This window comes from Ruditapes philippinarum, unplaced genomic scaffold (assembly GCF_026571515.1).
Source record: "Ruditapes philippinarum isolate M1 unplaced genomic scaffold, ASM2657151v2 ctg5124_1_1_1_1, whole genome shotgun sequence".
Taxonomy (NCBI): Eukaryota; Metazoa; Mollusca; class Bivalvia; order Venerida; family Veneridae; genus Ruditapes; species Ruditapes philippinarum.
Genome location: NW_026863217.1, coordinates 9,668 through 31,357, shown reverse-complemented (window position 1 = coordinate 31,357; position 21,690 = coordinate 9,668). Strand labels below are relative to the sequence as shown.

The following is a 21,690-nucleotide window of genomic DNA, read 5'->3' as shown; positions in this document are numbered from 1 at the left end:
GACATTTTCACATTTGAAGCATGTAGAATACATAACTTAGCAATGCACTGGCTTAGTAACCTCAGATTTGGCAGGGAGGTTGTCCTTGAGCTCTAAATGGCCACTGTTGATTCTGACAAAGTGGTATGCGGGGGTATTCACGCCATGATAGTGGCAGTTCTAGTTATTTCTAGTTATAGAAAATTAACCCTAAGTTGGGGAAATGAACCTAAAGTAGAGAAACCTAACATTGGGAAAATGCAATCAACATTTTTTTATTAATGAAATATTGTTGAAACTATTTACAGGTACGAGGTAAACAAACACTGGGAGAGAATATAGCTGATAATGGTGGACTTAAGGCTGCATATCATGTATGTAACAAAACCATTCCTGCCTTTAATATTGTAAAAAGATAAATGCTTGTCTTCACTGCCCCTCAGCGCTGTGGGTTCAAATCCCACCATTGAATTTAGATTCTTTCATGTGAGAAAGCTATCCAGCTTGCTAATATGGGATGTCGGGGGTTCTACTCAGGTGCCAGTTTGAGCCTGAAAGAATAGAATAGAATAGAATAACTTTTATTTCCAATCAAGGGTCATGTTAAATTACATGTGAATCACAATGATAATAATGAGATCAAAGATCAAATAAAGACGTTAAAGAAACTAAAACTTGATTTGTATTATAGTAACAACAATAAACTTAAAGAAAACAAAAATAAAACAAACAAACACAGCAAACGACAGGGTTCCGCGAACCACAATAATAATAACCTGAAATAATTCATTGTAAAATGTTTATACTAGATCACTTTGAACTCTCGTTACGTTTTTTATTATTATTTTTTTTTTTTCCCAAAAAATATTTTTAGAAAATCCAAGTGATACATTTCTATTGTTTTTATCTGTAATTGAAATATTTATTGAAAATGTGCCCATTGTAGACCAATCTACTTGAAAATGGCCTTTTAATTTTCCGTTGGAAGACAATACTATGTTGTTTGAACTTGTTTTAAGCTAAGTATTTTAGCAATTTTATCTTGTAAAAATGCATCATATCACTGTTAAGCATTCTTCAAAACAGCAAGCTATTTATTACGCATGAGTGTTCATTTCTTAATTTAAATATAGATAGCAGACTGGTAGGTTAGAGGTATCGAGTGGTTTCATAATTGTTGATGTATTTCATCATTGTCGGCATATTTCATTTTCCACCTTAATTCTTTTAATTTGACTACTATATGAAATGATTTATCTAAAAATTACATACTTAACCTTTAGATAATTAAAATTACCAGAATAATTCAATAAGTTTGCTTGTTTTATTTTTAACATAGGCTTACGAGGATTGGTTGGCGAAACATGAGGAGGAGTTGCCTTTACCTGGAGTAAATCTTACACATAGACAACTTTTCTTCCTTAGTTTTTCACATGTAAGTAACAGTATAAAGTTTAAAGGGACTCCACTGAGGCTCAAAAACCTAAAACATTAACTTTGAATTTTTCTCAAAGATCAGCTGGAGCTCTTCAAAACAGTTAGATATGCAAATAGTAATTAAAAGATACGATTGGAACTAAATTGAAAATTGTATTTTTGTGCTATTCTTTGCCAGATTTGAGTGCATTGCAAGTGTTCTGGAAAAACGAAATTATCTGAAATTTTGAACACAAGTTATGGGTGTAGTCCTAAATTGAAATTCATCTTGAAAATTTGATTACGGTCCCATCATGTCAAAAAACCTCAGTGGATTCCCTTTAAATGTATAAGCAAGTTCATTCATGTATAAAGCTAGCTGTTGAAAGTGATGTGGCTGTAAAGAATGGAGCAAAATGCTGGAAAAGTTTGTCACATAGTGACATTGTGACTTTATCTGTGTCGAGGACAAGCCCTGTTATCAATTTGGAACTGTACATTGAGGATTTTATTAATTTTTCTTCAAAATTCTAGAATTAAGCTGCCAACAATATGAAATCTAAACTGAAAGCAAAATTGTTGAGGTAAATCTTTGCTACATGAATGCTATGTAACAGACTGCAATGGATAAACACTTCTATAACAACATTACGCTTGTGTTTTAGGTTTGGTGTTCTAAAAGTACAAAGGAAGCTGATCATTTACAAATATTGAGTGATCCACATAGTCCTGGTAAATTCAGGTAAGTCTTGTTTAAATAACACTTCATGTTGGTAACACTGATTTCCATTGGAAAATGGCAATTTTCTTAACAGTGAATGTTTCAAGAAAATATTGACTTCCAATTGGAGAATGGCACTGAAAGTTTGTTCTTTTTAACATTGAATATTTCTTACATTGATTATAATTGGAAAATGGTGACCTTATGCCTCCACTTAGGTTGGAGGATATAGATTTGCTCTTGGTAGTCTGTCAAACTGACCTGTTGTTTTTATGTAATTTGTACATAGATTTAAAAAACAATGGAATGTGGGGGTATCTGTGTCCTAAAGACACATTTCTATTTTTAGCTCGACTATACGAAGTATATGGAGAGCTGTCCTACTCGCCCCGGCGTCGGCGTCCGCGTCGGCGTCCGCGTCCAGATTTTAGATTAAAGTTTTGGTGCAGTAAAATTTTTTCACTATAACTTTGTCATTTCTTAAGGTTTCAACTTCAAACTTCAAATATATTTTCCTTATCATCAAGCACATCTTATGTGACAAGGTTCATAACTCTAGAACCAATATTTTCAGATTCATCTCCCCTTGAACTTAGAATTTTCCTTAAAAAAATACTATTTTTGACTGTTACATCTTTTTTCTTAAGGGATCAACTTCATTCTTCAAATATATGTACCTTATCATCATCCCCATCTTATGTGACAAGGTTCATAACTCTAGCACCAATATTTTCAGATTTATCTCCCCTTGAACTTAGAATTTTCCTCAAAAAATACTATTTCTTACTGTTTCTTCTTTATTTCTTAAGGGATCAACCTCATACTTCAAATATATTTACATTATCATCATCCCCATCTTATGTGACAAGGTTCATAACTCTAGCACCAATATTTTTAGATTTAGCTCCCTTTGAACTTAGAATTTTCCATAAAAAATATTATTTTTTACTGTTACTTATTTATTTTTAAAGGGATCAACTTCATACTTCAAATATATTTACGTTATCACCATCCACATCTTATGTGACAAGGTTCATAACTCTAGCACCAATATTGCAAGAATTATCTCTCCATAAACTTAGATTTTTTTACTAGAAAAATGTTATTTTTTTATTGTAACTTTTTTATTTTTAAAGGTATCTACCTCAAACTTCAAATACTTATTCCTTATCATCAATTACATTTTATGTGACAATGTTCATAACTCTTGAAGCAATATTTACAGATTTATCTGTCTTTGAACTTAGGATTTTCTTTAAGAAATATAATAACTTCTTTACTTTTTAAGGTATCTACTTCAAACTTCAAATATATATTTCTTATCATTACACAAATGTTGTGTGACAAGGTCCATAACTCTAGGATGACTATTTCTAGAATTATTCCCCTTGATCTTGGAATTAATGTTAACAAATGTTATTTTTTTTCTATAACTTAATACATAATTATACATAATGGATTTTTCTTTCATAGTTTTGTCCTCCTTACTGCGTCCAGTATTTTATTAGTCGAGCTTCGCTGTCTCCTGTGACAGCTCTTGTTCTTTTTAAATTTCCTTTATATATTTCTATTCCAATACTAGTGTTATGATATTTTTATATTTCAGGGTCATAGGGACATTATCAAATTCTGATGATTTTGCAAGAGAATATAATTGCCCAAGGAATTCCCCAATGAATCCAGACAAAAAATGTATTGTGTGGTAAACAGTTGAAGACGAATATCATTTATACATAACTATATAATATATTGAAGTGTTCTACATGGTGTTGAGTGTAATGAAGCAATGTTAACTTTTAATTATGTTACCAACTCAAAACAGGAATACCATGTAGTTTATTATGTAAATATAACATCCCTCGGAGAGTTATAGAAAGAAATGTTTACTCAAGATGGGTGATGTGATGTGATGTGTTAGCGGAAGCTGACATTATCTTGTCAGGAATGAAAATTTTGTTCTATCACTCTCCATTTAATATATCAATAATCGAAATAGAGGTGTAAATCATTATAACTAATAATTAAAATGAAGTCGGTAACCCATGTGCGCGTAAGGGGCCTTTTTGTAATGTCAGCAGGTGAAAATGTGATATTGTCCTTTGACATTATTAAGGATTGTTGCCCTCTGACATCACATAAAGCTAAATAACAAATAAATCATGTGAGTTTTAATAAATTCCATGTTTATGTTGGGTTACTATTTAGTATGCAGAGATGGGTCTACGACTAATTTGATAAAATAAGACAATAAAAAGGAAGGGCATATTATAGAATTGACAAATTGAGGGTTTGACGGCAAAACTGCAGTAATTTATTTGATATAAGGTTAACAACATTTTTGCAGTCAACCCTCGAAGTGATAAGGTTCAAAAAATATTTTAAACCTGCGACACAAGTCCTCATTATAACACTAGGGTAACAATCAATGAGTCATCCACAAAAACTTCTACCTATACTGGTGACAGCTACCACAACAAGAATAATATTGATAATATTAAATTGAATATTCATTCTTCTGTTAGATTTTTTTTAAAGATTTACAGAGAATGTTTGCTAAACTTATGTCTTGAATTTGTTTTTAATTAATAGAGTGCTAAGTAAATCTTTCTAGCATTTTAAAGTGTAATTATAGTTGATGTATACATGTATATATTAATAACTTGAAAAAAAATGTCATTGAAAAAATAATGTTATTGTATGATGTATGGGTAAAGATTGGACATTTTAAATTTAAATTATATATATATAATGTGTATATATAAACCTTTGTTTTATAAGAATAATTTTTAGTTTAAAAGGGGAAAAAAGTACTTGTATATAAGAATCATCTGTGATTGGTAATTATTGTTGTAAATACATGTATAGTAAATTAATGGCTATTCTTAAAGGCCCATTATGCCTCAGAAATGCTATTATTTCTTAAGATCTTTAAATATCTTGTATCTTTTTTACAGTTTCTAAATACTCATTTGCTATATAGATTAACTATCTTTGCTTCTCTTGTTTTGTTGCCAATAAGTATACATGTAATCATAGTGAATTAGTATTTTGTATAAAAGTCATAATACTACTTTGTTTACATTTTGCCATCTTCACGACACATAACTGCACATTCAATGCTACTGCATATTCAGCATTACGTTCTTCAGCTGTACGCGTGTTTGACATTTCTTAAGATTTTTAATAAATATGGATTTCTGAGCTATAATGTGCCTTTAAACATTTTACTTTGTGTATAATAATTATATTTTACCAGTGTTATGGTAGCATCATTTCAGAAGGGTAAATTACCATTTAAAAAGCCAATATTTCTATATATAAGATAGGCCATATATTCAATAGTAAATATTAATGCATTTTGTATTTGTCTACACTGTATTGTGTTAAAAGTTTTATAATTTATAGCTTGTCTGTTTTGAAGAACAGGTCAAACTATAATTTAGCAATTGCAACACTGTTATGCACAAAACTTAATGTAGCCCATTATTCAAACTTTTTAAAATTTACCAACTTGGAATTCTTGCTAATTATGACGAGCTGCAGTTGTTAGACAAGGGGCATATTCTGAAAGCAATTTTTGGAGTTATGCCCCTTTTTAACTTGTTTTGTCAAAATTGGATATTGTTAGTCATTTTGGAGTTATGCCCCCTTTTAACTTGTAAAAATTGGATATTGGTGGTCATTTTGAAGTTATGTCCCATTTTAACTTTTTTGTTGGAATCAAATATAGATAGTCATTGCCCTTAACAGACGACCACAGGTGGTGCTCGTGTTGTTGTGTGAGAGTTATATACAACTGTTTATGTTTTATATTATTTATATGATATCATATTAATAAAGAAAAGTCATCATGATAGCATTTTTGTACATTTGGAAATGTGCCAATTTTATCTACGTTAACGATTTTGAAATTTGCACTTTGATAATACACATGCATAATGCACTTAAGTTATGAGGAATTTAATTTTGTCAGTGATAATTGAAATTAGTATCATTGTACAGTAATTAATCACTTTTTGTAATGAAAAAATGATGTTAACAGTTCTTCATTAATTGGCTTCCATATGGAATGAACATCAATTATTGACAATGGATAGGCTTGGTAAATATCAATGTGTTGTTTAACTAAGGCACCTAAAGAACCATGCATGCATAATATGATGCACTTATTAATATGAAAATTTAAGATTTTTCACATAATAGAAATGCATTGTGTTGTCATGTGACCAAATAAAGTAAAATTAAACTTTTATCCGGCCCAACAGGGCATTTTAAGTTGTGATTTAGTTTCCTGCAAGTTATTGTACAATAAATTAACGTAATGAATATTTTTTGGATGAAGAGTTAAGTCATACTGTCAAACATGTGTCAAAGACCACCTTTTGATAAAGATTGCCCTGTAATTCAAGACCACTCTTTGACAAATCGTCATTGACAGAAAAACAAGAGATTAAACTCCAAATACAGACCACATGTCTTTAAAGGCCATGCATGGTCTCTCCTTTCACTGGCCTTTATTCACAAGTTTGACTGTTATTGATTGTGTATAAATTGATGTATATATATTTTGAATATCATTTTCTTTAGTGCAGACAGTTAGTTACCTTTGTATATACTAAACAGTGTATATGAATACACATTTTTCATACTAAAGTTGTGAACAGAATCATATTAATTGTTAATTGTTATTGAATAAATTGTAAATATATGTTATGTATTGTTGTTTAAAAAAAAAGGTAATAAATGTACATTATCATTATTGTAGTTATTGTTATAAGTGTGCCTGGATGAACTCATTGACCTTTACCAATGCTGGAACTGAAAGTTAATCTTTGCCACCAGTATAGAGCCAGGCCACTGCCCACTGGCACCAGAGTCGTTAAATAAACGTAAAATAAATTAAATTATACCCCTTATCACAAACTGCCACAAAATATTATCAAAAATTATTTTTTCAACACATAATTAATAACATAATATATGATAGTATATACGGGGATGTGTCAGAAAAATAATTCTTGATAATATTTTGGGCAGTTTGTGTAATATGGTTATACTTTATTTTATTATATACTTATATATGAAAATATTGAGAAATATTGATGAAATAAATATGTATTTTCAGTTTCCGTATTATCACAGAAAAAAATTATTTTTCACTGCAGTGAAACATATTTTCTGTATTTTCACTGGTGTCTTGCCGGACTACTTTCTTTTAAATTCTGCCAGTACACAAAATTCAAGGGAAAGTCTTTCAAATTTTTAATTGTCAAAAATGAGAAAAATATATATATCATAATAAACAGAAAATTCAAGTTTTTCCATAAATACATGATGTATTTTCATCTTGTGACATGAAAATTACCATATTTCACTCGTGGCTACCGCCACTTATGAAATATTTATTTTCATACCACTCGATGAAAATAAATCATGTATTTATAGAAAAAACTTGAATATCCTCTATTTATGATTTTTTAAGAACTCTGGTGCCAGTGGGCCAGCGAGCACATCTGACCAGGGTCTATACTGTTGGATGACCTAAACTTCAAATTTTATTTTCATCTTGAAATACCGGAAATTGATAATGAACTGTTCCAATAATGGAAGCTGCAAAAGTCCACCGATGAAAACCAGCTGGTAAAGGGTTAATGTGAGACTGATTTGATTGGCTTTTAATGTACTGTGTTTTTTGCTGTAAATCAAAGGATCTAAAAATAGATATTTGTACTATTTTTAGTAACATCAAATATGATGTAATTCAAGTATAGATCTCATTTTTTTAGCATTTTTCTTTGGAAAATTCCGGAATATTCATAAGAAAATATTAATTCCCTTTAGAGTGTAAATTTTATGTTGATAAGCTTAACAATTGTAGATGTTTATCTGGATTTCTATGTATAACATAAAATAAATTGCATATAAAATTTCAAATCATTCAACCAATCCATTTTACCAGAATAATTATTATTTTTTTTATTTATAATTTATTTTTTTATTTATAATTTTACAAGATAACACTGATAACAAAACAAACATGTTTAGTAATTCAAATATTGCCTTGATCTATAAATCACTTTGACCGTCAAGGTCAAATTATTGTTTGCTTAGATCACGAAAATGAATCTGGAGGCATGCTTCTTTAAAGCTTTTTGTGAAAAATTCCTAGTTTTAATGTATAATCAACAAATGAGCCATGCCATGACAAAACCAACACAATGGGTTTGCGACCAGCCTGCGCGGATGCAAACGCATTATGTTGGTTTTGTCGTGACACGGCTCAAATATTGGAGCCATTCACTTAAAACGTCTTTATATTCATAATTGTTGATCACTTTTTAAAACAAGTAACACTTAATATGCATTTTTAATATATTCCTGTTGAACTTTTACATGTGAGATTGCTCTACAAAAATTGATTAGGACATAATAGTTACTTTACATAGAGGCTAAATTTGTAGTCATATCTTACCTTTGAAAAAAAAGATACCTGGTTGTTGTAAAGGGGTGATTGCTCTACAGGTGGCCTCTCTGCAGAGGCTACACTGTATTTAATACCCAACAACAGAATTTATTTTTTTTTGCTTGAGATTGTTATATTTTACAATTATATTTTAAATTTTCACTTTTTTTATAATTGATTTATACATTTATACTAATGACTTCTTTTACAAACTGAAACATGTTTGTTTTGGTATTTTACTATTTTACAGTTTGTTATAAGGAAAATGTGTTCGTGAAATGGTTGTATGAAAACATGCTTGTGTTGCTGATATAAGAAAATATATGGAATATTTCTAATAAAACTTTATTGTTATATGTTTTTGCATCATTTTATTGATATTAGCTCGCCAGATCATGAGCTATTATCACCAGACTGTCCGTTGTGTCTGGCCAACTTTCATCGAGTATCTCCTCTAAAACTGCTTAGCCAAATGTGATAATGGTAATGTGACATGATTCTTACATAAAGCTGTACCAAAGTTGTTGTATACAATACATGGATATCATACAATTATTAGACAATTTCCAGTATCAAGGTCACATTAGTAAAATTTACATAAATTCTCCCAAGTTTGTTATTATACAAATTTGATTTATACTTACACCAAAGAACACATGATAATATGTCACATGTTGATTTATTCTGATATGACCTTGAGTTCTACTTGACCTTGACCATCAAGGTCAAATTTTTTAAATTTTCTTAAATTTAATTTTTGCCCGGTCAAAGGTCATTGTCATGACGTTTTGGTGATGAAAATAACCTTAATATCATCTGTCTAATGTGCCTGTTTCTAATTCAGAGGAGAAGTTGTATATAACTTGCGGAGATAGGACATTGCAAAAAATAAATCCAGGAACGCTGTTTAGGTGAAACAACCGGTGTGTGCTCAAAATATAATATAATACATATTTTTGATTGCAACTCAGTTTGTTACTATGTCGACACGTTGAAATTATGTACTTAATGTTCAAAGTGCCATCCATCCATCTTGATAGAGACGTGTATATATTTAAAATGATGAATGATAGAGCTCTGAGTTGATTCGTTCAGATTCTATATAAAATGATAATTGTAATTTCGAGTGGTTCAAAAGTGTACAATATAAACAGGTTTTGTAAATTTTAATATCACCAAAGCGTAAGATTCAGTTAATTATAGGTTTTTTTTTACGTCATCCGGCGTTAACAGAGCTAAAAATAGAAGAAACAATTATTTTAAACAATATTTTTACGAGCAATTGAATGAATCATCGTCCTTAGTCTGTTGAATATTTTGATGGAATGATGCGAACTTTGGAAAAGATCACTGTTTTGTCAAAATTAAATTATGTTTCATGAAAGTATAGAATCATCTGGCGCCCAAATTGATGCCGTCGTGTCATGTCGTCTAATTACATTTACCTTAGTCATGAAATATACAATATGTATACCCATTTATAACTTCGATGGCGGATTTCAATGTATCACATACCCGTGCCGTTTTCCTGACTCCGTATGGCACGGCCGTGCAGTTTTTGACATGACGTCACTTGCGAAAAAAACATACATTATTTCATGTTTTCCAGTGTTTTATTGTAATATATCAGATGATTATATTCTGATAAACCACTAGTGAAATTTATAAAATATAATTTTCACTGTACTGTAGCCGGACATATATAATCTGAATGCGGATGAAAGGAAAATCATAACTGAATGGAATAACAGGCAGAAATATATGGCGTCATGCGTAAAGTTTGCTTCTTTAGGAAAAGAAAGTCGATGTCATCATACATAATGTTAAAAATGTAACAAAATTAGAGAAATGTAACAGACCTATTTTTCAAAATTGATAATGTGACGTCATGATGTGATGACGTCACATGGGAGAATGCGCGACGTTACGCGGCAAATTTAGTAAAAAAGTACTTAAAATCACTTAAAAAGCATGAAATAAAAAGAAAAATTATTTGTTTTACATATAAGATTGAAATATATTTCATTCGTGAACACCAGCAATTATATTTTCACTCGTGGCTACGCCACTCGTGATAATATTGCATCTGGTGTTCACTCAGTGAAATTATATTTCAATCTTACATGCAAAACAAACAAATATCCTCTATTTAGCGTAAAGACGTAGTGTAAGCATTGCACTGTTTATATAAGCGCGTCAGTAAATAAATATTTTTTTACCATAAAAGGTTCTTATTTTATTTTTGTGATGAATAGAATATTATATTCGTGTAGGTTCATAAGAAGAGTCATAGGCTGGTGTTAAATAATTTTATTCAATTCAGTATTGAACCTAAACTCATTCAATATCGTTTATATATCTCAAAATGTGTGTTTTGTTACGAAATAAATCACTACAAAAAGCAGAAAAAAGATGGTGGACAACACGAAATAATCCGATAATTTGCAAATCAATTCAAGAAAAAATGTCTACACACGTCAGTTTGTTCTATTTTTTTGTTTCATATTGATGGTTTTTGGGACCTGATTACGTCACAGAAAATGACGTCGAAAAGTACGTCAAGTTATCATCAAACAATAAGGTGGCAACGAGTTATCACGTGACATAGCAACGTTAACGTTGCTGATGGTTGCAAGCTGCGCTTTTGCTGATCGCCTGAAAATCGTCAAACAATTGCAAATATGACAAAATACAAGTAAGTTTTCTCTATTTTCTATAGTAACGTGTTTAGTGATTACATAAATATATTACGATATGTTTGCACCGTATACATTATAGTACTAAAGTCAAGTAAAGTAAATATAAAAGAGGGAGAACAACGTTTTCGAAACGAAGCCCCCTTCCCACCCACCCCATCCCTGCAATATCCCTCTGCATCAAACAGAAAACGGAGACTGATAGTGGGGGGTAAAGGTTTGAGGGAAGCTATTTATTAATTTTTACAACCACAGAACATGTAACAAAAACTATCTGAGAAGACAATTATAAAAGCGGGACTTTTTCATATGTTCGTACGTAAGAAAAACGACATTTTGTCGGCAAATAAGAGACCTTTATTGTAATTCAATTGACTCATTGTGTTACTTTCAGACCTGTTGATACAGTATATGAAGATATATACGATTTCGATGATATCAATGGTAAGTATTACTTTTAATTTCATTAATATTTATTGTAATTATCGTAAACCTGAAAAATAATCAAGCATTGACCGGGATTTGAACTACAGACCTTTCGATTTTCAAGGTGGACACTTCAACCACGTTGCAAAAGAGTTATGATGATTATAATAAAATCATCTTTTAAATATAGAAGGTAACTTACAAATAATGATTACAGAAAAAGAGAACATGTATACTTATTTTCAGTACGACCTTCTGATTTAACAATAACAAAGAAAATGAATAACAATTATAAAGAACAGAAAAATACTTGTAGGTCTATACAAAATTTGAAATACTTTGTACAAACAAAATATCAAATATATTCTTAAATGTAAAAGGTAAGATATTTTCATTGATTCATCCTGCTGACACTTATATTAATCATAGTAATTTTAGATAAATTCATGATAATTAAAAACTTATAATATAAACACTGGCAACGGCTTCAGTTTTCATCATGTATCCAACTGTAAAATTAGAAGCTGTTTTTGAAAGATTGTAATGTCAAATATATGTAATGTCAAACATTGTTTTATAGTAAAAGGTGATTTGTTACAAACATCAATACTGAAATAAGAAAAAGAATAGTTTTATATAATAAGTATGAGGTATTGTTTTCAGAAAAAAGATCCTTATGAGCGATTATGCGTAAATTATGTAATTCATTGCAAGAGAAACTAAATTTTTACTCACATAAAACGGTGCCAGATTATTTAAAGATAAATAATTGTACCTGTAATAATTGCTTTTTGAAATTTCACCCTAAAATTGAAATTCAGCCTTTTTAATTATTAACAAATCGAATGTTAGCGAACCCATCCGCCGGTTAAATTTTTATTTTGGCAGCTCTTTTTTGGATTGAATTTACTTTAATGATGTACGAGTTTGTGCCCTTTCACCATACCGTGGAAGAATTTTTTTTACTTCGTCTGTTTGGTAAGATGGTATGTTTGAAGAGTTAGTTTTTTTGCAAAGGAGAGTCTATTTGTTAATGCCAGTTTAACGCATTATCTACATAAATGCCCAATCACTTTAGAACGGTAACATTTTCTAGGGTTGTATCATTTAATTTTCAGAAAAAGAGTATTAAAATTCTTTACCTTTTTTGGAGAACCAATTATCATGCATTTTGTTTTATTGGGTGCAAAGGCATGTTACCAAAGATATATATTTATTTAAGTTAAATCTTTTTTTTTAAATTATCTTGTGATCACCCTATTAATAAAGTGTAGAGTCATTTGCATAAAAAAGTCTATATTGAGATCATTATTGAGAATAGATACATGTATATCATCGACATAGATAAAGTAAAAGGTAGGGGTCCAAGAATCATTGATCCTTGAGTAACCCCTGATTTAACCACTAACTCAGATTGTAAATTACCTATTTGAACTGTCTGTTTTCTGTTTAATAAATAGGAACCATAATTATTTCAGATGTACGATTTCACTGAAAATCTTTAATAAATCGCTTTTAATGAATTATTTTTTATAGATCAATGCTTCGAGACTACAAAGTCTGGTGATACCTTCACACCCGACTTCAATGGTAACATTTTACCGCCTGTCTCCAGACCAAAGCCTAAAATTGATGAAACACGCCTTCCTCCCGTCGTCGTCGGTAAATATCTAGTTTCAAAACCACCACCGGCTAGAAATTACTGTCTATATGGTGAACACAAGTCTTCTACAAACGTTGGACTCAAAGATGTTTCCTGTCATAGTCGAGCTAAAACTCCGAGTGGTAAATACAAATTGTAGATTAAATAGATTATACTTCAACGTAGAAACAAGCGCAATATAAAATTATTTCATATTCTTAAATAAGTTAATGTGTGTATCTATGTAAGTAATTAGAACTACTTTGTATGGAAAGTAGGCTACGGAAATTTCTATTGTCTTTACTTCATGATTATTACTTAAGAATTGAACATCTTCATAGTACAACATAAATTTGTATGTCAAAACCTACCGCCAACTTTTATTTACGCATAAATTATATTTATTGTCATTTATATTTCAGTTCCATCGTGGCATTACACTGAAGAACACAAGAGAGGACTCGAAGACAAAGTAACAAAGTTGCCACCAATTAACAGACCATGTCGTCAACAGACCCGCCAAACAGATATAAAGGTACTCGACGAAGATGCATTATATAGATCATTAATGGAAGGCATTCACGACAAGAGTGAGATAGAAAAAAGTCCGCAAGTTCTCGAGTATGAAAGAAGAAATAAGATAAAACACGAGGGCTATAGAAGAGATGTCCAAGAGAGGAATGTGCATGTTCCATGCCATACCAGTGATGTATCTACCATAAGAGAAGCAGATACAGCGAAAAGAACGCTTACTACTCACATAGACTCCAATAGTTTAAATAAAATACAGGTATTAACTTTGTTTTTATTGACTATTGACATTATTACAATTTCTCCAAATCTGTCTTTCATTTGTTTTGCTATAAATCATTGATAAATAATATAGAAAACATTCTTATAATAATGAAGTCTGACCTTTATGACAGAAGGCCTGGAAAAAGTGAAATTTTTCAAGAGACTTTGAAACGCAAATTAAACTCTGTTTTGACGGATCAGTCTGTTAACGAAAGACATTGAAAAGTTCAGCATCTCTTACGTCTTTTAGAAACGGCTTAAGTTGACATTCATTCCTCTACAAAGTTAAAAAGAATTGAGATCAGGCCCAATCCCAATCCAATACCCAATTTCAAAAACAAAGTCATAACAGTATCCCAAAACACTAAATTGTTTCAACTTTTCTATATCTATATACGTGTATATATTGTAATATAGTTGTTTATGTCACTTCATGATTATTGCAGAAGCTTAAAATTATACAATGTGTTGGTTCTTTCACGCGTGCAGACAAATCTGATCATGTATTTTAATCGTTCATTTACACTATTATGATATAAACCTCCAACCAATTTCAGACATCAGTTTACAGCCCGGCCCCTCCGACAGCTCCCAAACCCGACACCTCACAGCAAGGTACATATAGAAACAGACGAAGAGCCCTGCGCGTCTCCACTCAGCTTGACCAGGATATTTCTGTGTACAATCCATCACAGAAATATCACAAGCCACGACCTCCGCCAGCAGAGGTTCAAATCAACTGGGAAGCTGATGTACAGGAGGCGCTCAGGGTAGAACGGGAGCTGGAAGATCTACATAAAGCACTAGTAAAGCAAAAGAACGCCGACATTACATGCAATATGGAGAGAATGCCTCCTTCAATGGCCGCGGAAGCTAATTCCAATCTGCCAGGTCGAGCGACACCTTGCATTATACCAGCTGCTGCTGTGCCATACAAGTCATCCGAGCCCGTCAAGTCCTGGAATAATGATACAGCAAAACGAGGGCTCGGATTTAGGTCAAGGGTAAGGAAGGAGAATGAGAAAAAGAAGGAACAAGAAAAAAGAAATGCAAACGTGAGCAATCTCATACCCGAAAAAATTAGGAAAGAGATGCAAAAATATTTTAACTAAATTTGTTTATTTTTTATTATTTTTTGTTATCTTTTGTTCATCGAACTTTTCATCTCTTTACGAAGAAACGAAACCAAATTCAACAAACTTGAAGAAGAAATTTTCATTTTTGGCAAAACTTAATACTTCATATACTTCTTTGCTTGAAGTGTGATAAGAATTTAAGCATTTTTTTCAACGACTGAAAGGATGATTTCCAAAAGTGACTGGTTTAGTTTTTCGATTTTATTTGTTTGTATTTTGTTTTTGTTGAGATGCTGATTTGTATTTTTTTATATTTGTTGTATATAATGATTGCCATATTCTACACGAAAATCAGTAACTGTACGATATGCGAAAGATGAACGCATGTGAAACTATACTCCATATATATCCAGAGATGAAATGTATGGAACAAATCATAGTAACAATAACTGATGTTTCGGAAACTTTCTGCGGAGAAAAGAATGGCACGCGATTCGAGATGACAATTGTTTTTGTTTTTTTCAAACAAAAGAAGTGCATATAGTATTAGTGCTACGAGTATATACTCTCCGGGTAAATATCACTTCTGTGAAACAAATGACTGACCAGATCGATTCATCAGACGATTTGCTCGAAGGAGAGTCGGTAAACATCATACATAGTCTGTTATGTTGAGAGAAAAATTAAAAACAACATTATATATAAAAGAATAAACTCAACATTTTATATAAAACAATACATTAAAGAAATGTGAGGAAGGATGCTTTAAAGGGCAACAACAGACTCAGAGTAACATGTTATAGAAAATTTGTAAAAGTATTAGAAAGAAAATAAATGAGAAAGACGATTTGTGAAAAGATGAGAAAGTAAACTACAAAGAAGATTTGTGAGAAGATGACAAAGAAAGTAAACTACAAAGAAGATTTGTGAAAAATGACAAAGAAAGTAAACTGCAAAGACTACAAAGAAGATTTGTGAAAGATGAGAAAGAAAGTAAACTACTATGAATATTTGTAAAAAGGAAGAGAAAGAAAATATACTACAAAGAAGATTCGTGAAAAGATGAGAAAAAACTACAGAGTAGAGTTGTGAAAAGACGAGAAGGAAATATATCTTCAAAGAAGATTTGTAGAAGATAAGAAAGAAAATGAACTACAAAGAAAATTCATGAAAAGATGAGAAAGAACTCAAACTACAAAAAAGATTCATGAAAATAATAGAAAAAAACTATAAAGAAGATTTGTGGAAAGATAAGAAAGAAAGTAAACTACAAAGAAGATTCGTGAAAAATATGAGAAAGAAAATAAACTACACAGAAGAATCGTGAAAAGATGAGAAAGAAAATAAACTACAAAGAAGATTTGTAAAAAGATGAAAAAGAAAGAAAACTACAAAGAGGGTTCGTGAAAAGATGATGAAGAAAGTAAACTACAAAGAAGATTTGTGAAAAATATGAGAAAGAAAGTAAAGATACGTGAATGATGAGAAGGAAAATAAACTTCAAAGAAGAATTGTGAAATGATGAGAAGGAAAATAAATTATAAAGACTATTCGTGAAAAGATGGGTCGGAAAATAACTACAAAGAAGATTCGTGAAAAAATGTGCTGGATAATAGACAACAAAGAAGATTCGTGAAAAGATCAGAAGAAAAATAAAATACAAAGACGATTTGTAAAAATGTGAAAAAGAAAATAATCGATAAAGAAGATTGGTGAAAAGATGAGAAAGAAAGTAAACTATAAAGAAGATTCATGAAAAGATGAGAAGGAAAATAAATTATATTTAGACTATTCGTGAAAAGATGGGTCGGAAAATAACTACAAAGAAGATTCGTGAAAAAATGTGCTGGATAATAGACTACAAAGAAGATTCGTGAAAAGATCAGAAGAAAAATAAAATACAAAGACGATTTGTAAAAATGTGAAAAAGAAAATAATCGATAAAGAAGATTGGAGAAAAGATGAGAAAGAAAGTAAACTATAAAGAAGATTCATGAAAAGATGAGAAGGAAAATAAAATAAAAAGAAGTTTCGTGAAAAGGTGAGAAAGAAAATAAACTACTGGTTAAAAAAAACGTTAAAAGATGAGAAATTTAAAGAAGATGAACTTCATAAAAGATTTGTGAAAAGGTGAGAAAGAAAGAAAAACTACAAAGAAGATTTGTGCAAGATGAGAAAGAAAGTAAACTATAAAGAAAATAAATGAAAAGACGAAAAAGAAAATAAACTACAAAGAAGATGTGTGAAATGATGAGAAAGAAAATAAACTACAAAGAATATTCGTATAAAGATGAGAAAGAAAATATACTTCTGGTATAAAGAATTTGATGATTTGTAAAAAGATAAAAAAGAAAATAAACTACAAAGAAGATTTGTTAAAAGGGAAGTAAAAAGGTAAATTATAAAGGAGATTTGTTATTATTGTGAAGAAAAATAAACTTCAAAGAAGATTCGTGAAAAGATGAGAAGAAAAATAAAATACAAACACGAGTTGTGAAAAGATGAGAAAGAAAGTTAACTACAAAGAAGACTCGTGAAAATGTGGGAAAAAGGAATAAAGATTCGTGAAAAGATGAGAAAGAAAGTAATCTATAAAGAAGATTCGTGAAAAGATGAGAAAGAAAATAAATTATAAAGAAGATTCATTAAAAGATGAGTAGGAAAACAAACTATAATGAAGATTCGTGAAAAGATAACAAAGAAAGTAAACTACAAAAAGATTTGTGTAAGATGAGAAAAAGAAAACTATTAAAGAAGATTTGTAAAAAGATGAGAAAGAAAATAAGCTACAAAAAAAGATTTGTGAAAAGCTGAGAAAGAAAATAAACTACAAAGAAGGTTTGTGAAAAAGTGCGAAAGAAAATAAACTACAAAGAAAATTTGTGTAAGATGAGAAAAAAAGTGAACTATAAAGAAGGTTAGTGAAAGATGAGAAAGAAAATAAACTACAGAGAAGATTCGTGTAAAGATGAGAAAGAAAGTAAACTAAAAAGACTACAAAGAAAATTTCTGAAAGATGAGAAAGAAAGTAAACTACAAAGAAGATTAGTGGAAAGATGAGAGAGAAAAGTAACTACAAAGAAGATTCGTGAAAAGATGACAAAAAAAGTAAACTACAAAGGCTATAAAGAAAATTTCTGAAAGATGAGATTGAAAGTAAACTACAAAGAAGTTTTGTGAAAAGATGAGAAAGAAAAAACACTGCACAGAAGATTCGTGAAAAGATGAGAAAGAAAGTACACTTCAAAGGCTACAAAGAAAATTTCTGAAAGATGAGAAAAAAAGTTAACTATAAAGAAGGTTCGTGAAAGATGAGGAAGAAAATAAACTACACAGACGATTCGTGAAAAGATGAGAAAGAAAGTAAACTACAAAGACTACAGAGAAGATTTCTGAAAGATGAGAAAGAAAGTAAACTACAAAGAAGATTTGTGAAAAGATGAGAAAGAAAATATGGGAAAAAGCAAGAAAGATTCCTGAAAAGACGAGAAAGAAAGTAAATTATAAAGAAGATTTGTGAAAACATGAGAAAGAAAATAAATTATAAAGAATATTCGTGAAAAGATAAGAAGGAACACAAACTTTAATGACGATTCGTGAAAAAAAAATGAGAAAGAAAATAAACTTCAAAGAAGATTTGTTAAAAGAGGACAAAAAAGTAAACTACAGTGAAGATTTGTAAAAATATGAGAAAGAAAGTAAGCCATAAAGAAGATTCGTGAAAAGATGAGAAAGAAAGTACACTACAAAGAAAATTCGTGAAAAAATGAACGAGAAATTAATTATAAAGCATATTCGTGAAAAGATGAGAAAGAAAATAAACTTCAAAGAAGATTTCTTAAAAGGTGAGATAGAAAGTAACATACAGAGAAGATTTGTAAAAATATGAGAAGGAAAATTAACTACAAAGAAGATTCGTGAAAAGAGGAGAAAGATAATGGGGAAAAAGCAAAGAAGATTTCTGAAAAGTTGAGAAAGTAATTTAACTATAAAGAAGTTTTGTGAAAAGATGAGAAAGAAAGTAAACTACAAAGAAGATTTGTAAAAATATGAGAAAGAAAGTAAACTACAAAGAAGATTTATGAAAAGATTTAAAAGAAATAAACAACAAAGAAGAGTTTTGTAAAGAACGGAAAGTAAACTACAAAGAAGATTTGTGAAAATATGAGAAAGAAAGTAGACTATAAAGATGTGATCGTATTTCAGACGGTGGTAAACTTATAACTATCATGTTATCAGGGATAATGTTGACGCCAGAATGACATATTATAACAAACATGGCGTGTTCTTAAGAAAGTACAACACTTTTTAAGAAGCCTTTGGTATGATATATAACGAGAATGTTTCGTTACATAATTTATATTAAATGTAATTAAAAAGGTGCTATTTCTTTGGTAAACACTTTATACACTGATTATTTGTCTTTTCATTTATAAGAAGTGGAATGAATGCGTATGCCTTAACCCAATACTTTATTCCCCGTAGCGAAATAATACTTAAACAGCACATATTTGTTTCGATAAATACAGTATAACAAACCAAAGAAAATATTCTATCTGTAAAATAAGCATCACCAATGTATAATCTTCAGATAAAGGTGTGTAACTGTTAAACGACAAAACAACATTCAAGCGCAATGGTTATTTCCCCTAGGTGAGATACTGCTGGAGACTGGTATTCTAGCATGGCAACGTAGTTCAGTTATACTTATAATATAATATATGCCTATTATATTGACGGATTAACCAGAGACATAGATAAGTTATCTATGTCTCTGGATTAACCAACATTTATGCAGGAAGAATAAATATCTCTTCTTCATTTTCTAAAGCGCCAAAAAAACACTCACTGAAAGTCGCTCATTATTGAAAATTGCCCGATGTCAAGGTCAATAAATACTATACATCAAAGCATTTGTTTCGCCAGGAAAAATCAAAATACTTGTTTTTCAAAGAATTGGTTTTCATTCATGCTGAATAATAAGCGTATGATTTTTTTTTTTATTCATGATTAAACAGAAAAAAAACGCGCCAAGCAAGCTATTGTTTCTATTCTATATGAAATAACAGGCTCATTATACAGGAATGTGTTCGGAATCGCCTTAAAAACACTCTTTTAATTACAAGGTACAAAACAAGCCAATGTAATAAGGAGCCTTCTTTACTTTTATGTTGCGTGAAAAGCGGTCACGTGTTCGATCTACATCGTGCATGCCAAAGCAACTTTCAAAACCTGTATTTCTAACCTTTTATCGGGCTGGTTTTATCCCGGTGATCACAAACAGACAAAATAAAATTATCCTCGTTAGCCCATTCGCACTAATAAATCAATCTTGTTAAAACTTTAGCATATCAGCAACAGCACTTCCACCACCACCAACAACGACAGCAACAACTATGATAATAATAACAGCAACAATGATGATGATGGTTATAAAATATGTCTGAAAATAACAATAACAACAACATTAAAACACTTTAAATTGTCCTCATGCTTAAACATTTGCATCTTTATGCACATGAATGTAGTTCAGTGGAAACATCTTTTTAAAACTTGAAAATAGCTGCAGCAGCAACGCCAATAGCAACAACAACAAGAATGATATCTACAACTAGAGCAACAACAATAACAACAGCAACAATAGTCACTATAATACGACAATGTGTCATGCGCAACACGTGCATCCTACCTTCAAGTTCAAGGTCACACTTAGATGTCAAAAGTTAACATAGTCTGTTTTAGTGTATATTTTGTGTCTGATTTAGAACTTCTTCGTTTTTTTTTAATAACTAGGCACAAATAGTCACAATAATAAGACAATATGTCAGGTACAACACCTTCCCCCCTACCTCCAAGGTCAAGGTCACACTTAAAGGTAAAAGATTAACAGTCTGTTATATGGTATATTTTGTGTCCCATCCATAACTTCTTCATAGATGAAGGGATTTTGAAAATACTTGGCACAAATAGTCACAATGATAAGATGATATGTCATGCGTAACACATGTGTCCCTACCTCCAAAGTCAAGATCACACATAGAGGTCAAAGATTTACATAGTCTGTTACAGGGTGTATTTTGTGTTCAGTCAATAACTTTTTAAAATTACTTTGCACAAATAATCACAATAACAAGATGATATGTCTGGAGCAAAACATGAGTCCCTACCTCCAAGGTCACACTTAGAGGTCAAAGATTGACAGAGTCTGTTTTAGGGTATATTTTGTGTGCGATCTATAACTTCTTCATAGTTCAAGGGATTTTTAAATTCTACTTATTATACGCATCATTTTACCTAATTTTTCTATGTTCGTGTTTATTATTAGTATTCATTTATTCAGATGTTTTAATTACATCTGGTCTTTTATGATAATTAGGATTCATGATAATAACGTTTTATGAACCGCTAACGCTTATTTTCAAAGGTTATGCATCGGACATGTTTTCATTATTTCCTATTATTGTTTTATCAAACGC

At 30.6% G+C, this 21,690-nt stretch overlaps 2 protein-coding genes across 5 annotated transcripts in view; both read left to right on the top strand.

The window, feature by feature from the left end:
• LOC132721506 (endothelin-converting enzyme homolog) overlaps positions 1-4,730 on the top strand; it is an 84,550-nt gene extending 79,820 nt beyond the window's left edge. For all 4 annotated transcript variants that reach the window (XM_060705826.1, XM_060705824.1, XM_060705825.1 and 1 more), the window contains 4 exons: positions 288-353; positions 1,319-1,414; positions 2,061-2,137; positions 3,723-4,730. In XM_060705826.1, the coding sequence (XP_060561809.1) occupies positions 288-353; positions 1,319-1,414; positions 2,061-2,137; positions 3,723-3,822 (339 nt within the window). In that variant the 3' untranslated portion in view covers positions 3,823-4,730. The remainder of the gene's footprint in view (positions 1-287; positions 354-1,318; positions 1,415-2,060; positions 2,138-3,722) is intronic.
• Positions 4,731-11,155: 6,425 nt separating this feature from the next.
• LOC132721505 (uncharacterized) lies at positions 11,156-16,544 on the top strand. Its single transcript, XM_060705823.1, has 5 exons — positions 11,156-11,274; positions 11,670-11,719; positions 13,238-13,486; positions 13,766-14,133; positions 14,696-16,544. Exons 1-5 carry the CDS (start codon positions 11,261-11,263, stop codon positions 15,248-15,250), a joined length of 1,236 nt encoding a protein of 411 aa, XP_060561806.1. The 5' UTR covers positions 11,156-11,260; the 3' UTR covers positions 15,251-16,544.
• Positions 16,545-21,690: the final 5,146 nt, after the last annotated feature.

Coding starts and splice junctions, on each gene's coding strand:
- LOC132721505 (XM_060705823.1), top strand. Junction 11,720..13,237: donor CGATTTCGATGATATCAATG/GTAAGTATTACT, acceptor TATTTTTTATAG/ATCAATGCTTCGAGACTACA. Junction 13,487..13,765: donor TCGAGCTAAAACTCCGAGTG/GTAAATACAAAT, acceptor TTTATATTTCAG/TTCCATCGTGGCATTACACT.